The following is a 5,518-nucleotide window of genomic DNA, read 5'->3' on the forward strand; positions in this document are numbered from 1 at the left end:
CAGAGCTTGCAGTGAGCCGATATCACACCACTACACTCTAGCCTGGTCGACAGAGCAAGACTCCGTCTCAAAAAAAAAAAAAAAAAAGTTTGTCGTGAAAAAGTTTATGTGGCCACAGAAGGCGTCCCCAGTGACTTTGCTTACCCATTGCCTACCTGCATGAGGGGCTTTTCTACTGATTTTTCCAAACCCCTACAAGGCCCCATGGTCCCCAGGGCCTGGACTTTATTCTGGGCGCAGGGCAGTGTGAGTCCCACCCCTGCCTCTTGCTGTACCGGCAGAGACCTCAGGCAACTTCTTCATCTCTCAGGTCTTAGCTCCTCACCTTTAACACAGGTGCTCTTGGGGGAATGGCTGTGAAGCCCAGTGGCAGCTGATGTCACTCCAGTGTGTGATAATGGCCTCATCACCCATCGCACTGTACACCTGGCACGTGGTTGACTGGGCCTTGCATGGTAGAGTTGGGATGTGGGTGGTTTGGGGGCCCTGAAGACTTTGAGAGTCAGTGACCTCAGCTTAGGCCTGCTGCTCCCCCGATCCCTCTCGGTCCTGGGGTTGGGGAGCCTGGGGCCTCTGCGTGGCCCTGTCTGGGCCGTCACATACGGATAAGTATGAGTCTGACAAGGTGTCTCGTCCTTCCTCCCGGGGCTCCCCAGAGCTGCCTAAAGTGGAAGAACTAGAGTGAGGCTGAGATGGCTGCTCCATTCCACACACCCAGACCCCCCTCCAAGAGAAGTTTCTAGCTTCTGCGGCTCAGCTGCCTTTCAGGAGTGGGGATGGATTTGCATCTTCTCTTTGGCAGGTTGTAAAGTGGAGTCCATATTCCTGAACGTGGCCGCTGTGAACACACACCGGGACAGGCCTCAGGTAGCAATGGGGTCACTGCTGGGGTAGTGGGGTGTTCCTGATGTCGGGGTATCCAGACTGCACATCCTCCAGTGCCAGGCCCAGCTGGGGCACCTGCCAGAGGGAGCTTGAATCTTCTGCCAAGACTGTTGTCCTATCAGCAGGGCGGGGCCCTGGCTCTGGGTGGGGCCTGCATCAGCCCTTCCCAAGGCACCTGCCCTGGGGATGGGGAAATCCCTGATGCTGAGCCACCAGGCTCCGGAGTGCCTGAGCTTGGGTGTGGTTGGACCCCCAGGACTTGAGGAGCCACAGGGCTCCCCAGCAGCTCCTTGGAGGTCTAAGCCCTTGGGCTCAGTGAGAAAGAGGCTAGAGGCTAAGAATGAGCCTTACTCTTCCCACTCCCCATCCCTGCAGCCCAGGCCTCATGAGCCCCTTTTCTAACCACAGCATCTTTAAAAATTAAAATGGGATCATGCACTTTTGGGGAAAGGGCCATGCAGATGCTGAAAGGGCCTCCGCATGGGGTGGAGACCGTGGTCCAGAAGAGCAGTCACCACCTGTGCTCCCCAAGTGCCTTGTGGAAAGTAGAAGCTCCTCGGAGTGTAGCTCAGAACCACTCTTGGTCCTATGTGGGGTCCCTCCACAATGGCGGCTCCCTCTCCCATTGGGGCCAAGGGTAGGACCTACACTTCTGGGAGCCCTGGTCCCAGTTCCTGGAGTCCATTGCACGGAGAAGGCTCCTGGGCCTCAGTGATGCCTGTTGGTATCCATGATGGGGCCTGCTTCGGCTCTGGGTCCCTGCTGAGAGTGCAGGCCTTGGACTGGACCAGGACATCTGGCCTGGGACCTCATAGCATAGCTGTGTAGATGCATCCTGTCCCTTCCCAACACCACTGCCCCCAAGCAGGACCAGTTACCCTGCAGGCCTCTCTTCCCATTGCTCTGAGAGTCCGTGCATGTCTTGGCCAAGTTCAGCCCAGGCCCAATTTAGTACCCACAAGTCACAGGGGAAGGCACCTCCCAACTGGCATCCTTTGGGCCAAGGAAGGCCCAGATGGCACTGGGCCCCCAGTGCTGACAGAGTGATGGTAAGAGAGGCCCCTGGGCCTGGCAGGGTGATGGTAAGAGAGGTCCCTGGGCCTGGCAGCCCTTGGGAGCTGACCCTGCCAGTCCATCACCATAGTGTGACTGACGGTCACTTTGCCCACTATGAGTGGGTGCTTCTCAGAGGCAAACTGCTACTAACCCCAGGTTCCCGGATGGCTCCCTTCCGGCTCATCCGTTGGGGCAGGCTGTGGTGGAAAAGGGGTGCCTCAGGAAGCCTGCCCAGCAATAAGAATTATACCTGCTCCTACAATTCCAGGGGCCGGTCCTATGAGCCCAGGCTGTGGGCCATGGGGGCCGTGTCTCTCTCCCTGCAGATCTGGGCATGTCATGTTGCATAAGACAGTAGCTCAGGTCATCAGTGACCGGCTCCTGCAGGTGATGGTTCCAGGGCCCACAGCTGGGAGGAGGGCCACCAGGCTCGGGGGCACGTAAGACAGCCTCAGAGAGCTAAGGGAAGTTTCAGATTCCCTATTCCTCAGGCCTGAGACACCCTGAGCCCAACAGGCCAAGGATGGGACTGAGCTCTGCAATTTGGTGGGGGCTGTCTATAGCTGAGGGCTTCAGGAGGCCCTGTGCCCCAGTTCTGAGGGGACAGACCAGGCTGCAGACCAGGAAATGCCCTTAGGCTTCTGGGGCACCTCTGACACCTGTGTGCCCACACTTTAAACCAGGAAGGAGGCACCCCTGGGAGCTGAACCCCATCCCTGCCCCAAAAATGAGGATAAAATCCCCAAGCCAGGGGTTCCTCCTCAATTGACCCAGCCCTAAGATAGGAGGAGGTAGTGGCCTTGCTTTGGGTATTGCCTGACCTGGCTGCAGTGGAGCAGGAAACGTGGTGGCATCCTCCACCGCACCTGTGTTCTATTGTCCATCCACCCGCTGTGTGGCACGAAGCTCTTGGCTATGCATTCTTAGGGAAGCTTGCGTTCTAGAGTCTTGCGGCCAGGGCTGCTACAGTGAGAATGTGAAGCCTGATGAGCCACAGTGATAAGGAAGGTAGACAGCAGGCATCTCATCTATTCCTGCCATGGAGTGAACGCTCTGTGTTTTTATTGTACAGAACGTGGACATCTCAAGACCTCCAGAGGAAGCCCTTGTCACGGTGCCTGCTCACCAGTGACCACGTTCATCCCCTGTGACCATTAGGCAGGCACTGGTCTCTGCAGAGGGGGTCATTCCAGGCCCTCCAGTGTGTGTGATAGTCACCATGCCATGCAGGGATATTCTTGAAGCCACACACGGCTGGCGGAACCCAGAACCCCCGCCCCAGCGCACCTGGCTCTTTGTTGACAGTCGGCAACAAGGTTGTGCATGGCTCCTGACCTGCTGCTAAGAGTCACTTGACCAGACCGCATCTGCATGGGCTGTGCGGAGGTTGCCCAGCCCCAGATTCTTCCGGCGCAGCTCTTAGGTGTTCACTCTCGCCAGCTCAGTTGGCTTTGTGAAGTGTGAAACCCTACAATGTGAAAGGAAAGTGCTTGCAGTGATGTTCCTACTGTGGCCCAGCTGCCCAGCGTGGACCTGGTGACTCCGCAGGGCCTCTACCATCCTCTCTGTGGTCACTGCCTGAGCCAGAGGCCAGGTGTTCATGGGGCCCTGAGCTTCTGCTGCCTCTGGTGAGAGGGAGAGCCCTTCCCATCCTTACCCACCAGGAACTAGAGCCCCAACCACAGCAGATGCTTCCCAGGCAGCCACTGGCCAGGCCCTTGTATCCATGTCACCCTTATTTGCGGGCATTCATGGAAGCAATGCGCTTGCTTCGGCACATTGCAATGCACAGAAATGTGCGGGCAGCGGGGCAGTTGTGGTCGCCCCTCCCCTGTTGTGCATGTACCCGGCTACTTAGGTATGCTTAGGGGAGCTGGTGGCCAGGGATGCCACTTCAGGCCTGCTCTCACAGTAAAACCACCTCAAGACAGGGCAGGCATACGAGTTACCTTCCTGGTGCACACACCAAAGTGCTCGAGGGAGAGGCTGCCGCCCCCTCTCCCCTTCCCTGGCTGTGAACACTGGCAGCCGATGGGGGGGTGGCCTCTCGCCTGTTGCTGCCCGTGTCCACACAGGAATGTACACTGGTGGCAGAGACATGCATTTGCCATAAATGATTCAGAAACACTTGTGTGGTCCTGTAAAACTTTTCTGGTGTTTGTTGACTTCTGCCTGTGGGCCTGAGGAAGGGAGAAGGCAGAACTCATAGGCAGTCCCTGGGCAAGGGAGGATTTTCCTAGCCGCAGCACAGCTTTCCATTCATGTGCATGTGAGTCTGGTGAAAATGGCCTTGTGAAGTCCAGTGTCTGTCATGCCCCTGAGTTCTTTTGGTCCCAGAGAGGCAGCCTGGGCAGTCTGTTTACAGCTGGCAAACACTGGCTGGCAAGTTGTGGTGCTGGGTCAGAAAGTGTCTGGACTGGTAATCGGGTGCCCTGCTGTCCACAGGTGGACTCTGGGAAAGCCAGGCCCCTGGATCCCAAGTCCTTTGTGTCCGGAGCCTTCCCTGGCCTGTGCCTGGAGCATAGCACATCCTTCCAGCCTCCCGGGGCTTTGCAGCCTGCAGATGCCACCTGCCCCTGAGAGAAGTTAGCATCCCTGGCCCTGGCAGGTGGTCTTTCATCCTTGTGTGCTGCTCTCCTAAGAGATGTCCAAGGCGGAGCAGGGGCAGGATCCTCCTTCCACACTCATCTGTCAGAGCCCCAAACCCTTTAGACCCAGAGCCCAAGGACCATGCCACTCCCTTTGGGGCAGGGGGACTGCAGCCTTTGCTTCTGGGTCTTTTGGAGTTTCGGTGACTTTTGTCACCTGGACACACTCACTTGTTAGCCATAGTGGGTCCCCTTGGTCAGCAACAGTGCATGTACCTCTGGATGTCACCTGAGGTGAGACCACTGAGGCCTTTTCTCTCTGTGTACAGAGGGGAGTTAGGAGCTGCTGGACTGGATGCATTACAAGGACTGGGGACAGGGCAGAGGGACATCCAGGGATCAGGGCATGAGTGGGGGCAGCCCCCCGGCCTCTGCCCTGGCATGGTCTCCGCATGGGCTGTGGCATGGCTGATTGGCTGCCACATTTCGGCCATGTGGGCTGGCGTGCCCATGTTGCAGATATTTTCCCAAGTTCCCCAGAATGGATGGTATCGAATCTCAGCCACATGCAACACTGTGTCCAGCATTCTTTGCAATAAATACTTTTTAAAAAATAATCTCAGGTTGTATTTGATAGCCAGTTCTCCATTTGTGAAGTGTTTTTTTTTCTGGCCTGCTTTGTCGATGCCTGGTACTGTGGTCTTCCTCGAAGGTCTGTGTCGGGATCCTTGGTTCAGCTTCCACCCCCATGTTCACTCTCACTGAAGAGGACTGGTGCTGCCCTGGAGTGAGCCCTGGCCTGGCACACGTGGGCAGGGGCCTGAGTCTTCCCTGGGCTGACCTGGGGTATAGGGCCCTTGGCCCTGAACAAGAGGCAGATGTGGAGGGGGTGATAAAGCTGGAGTGGAGCATTGTTACCGGAAGGATTCTGAGGTCCCTAGGAATGTGGGCTCCAAATGTGGCCTTCTTGGGGAGGGGGCCCTGGGGAC

The 5,518-nt window shown here is 57.1% G+C and overlaps 1 protein-coding gene across 8 annotated transcripts in view; it reads left to right on the top strand.

Annotated features, from left to right (window-relative positions):
- Window positions 1–5,146, top strand: part of PFKFB4 (6-phosphofructo-2-kinase/fructose-2,6-biphosphatase 4) — a 42,945-nt gene extending 37,799 nt beyond the window's left edge. For all 8 annotated transcript variants that reach the window (XM_011939154.1, XM_011939159.1, XM_011939156.1 and 5 more), the window contains 2 exons: window positions 803–867; window positions 3,014–5,146. In XM_011939154.1, the coding sequence (XP_011794544.1) occupies window positions 803–867; window positions 3,014–3,073 (125 nt within the window). In that variant the 3' untranslated portion in view covers window positions 3,074–5,146. The remainder of the gene's footprint in view (window positions 1–802; window positions 868–3,013) is intronic.
- The last annotated feature ends 372 nt before the right edge of the window (window positions 5,147–5,518 follow it).

This window comes from Colobus angolensis, unplaced genomic scaffold, assembly GCF_000951035.1.
Source record: "Colobus angolensis palliatus isolate OR3802 unplaced genomic scaffold, Cang.pa_1.0 Scaffold18, whole genome shotgun sequence".
NCBI classification, from domain to species: Eukaryota; Metazoa; Chordata; class Mammalia; order Primates; family Cercopithecidae; genus Colobus; species Colobus angolensis.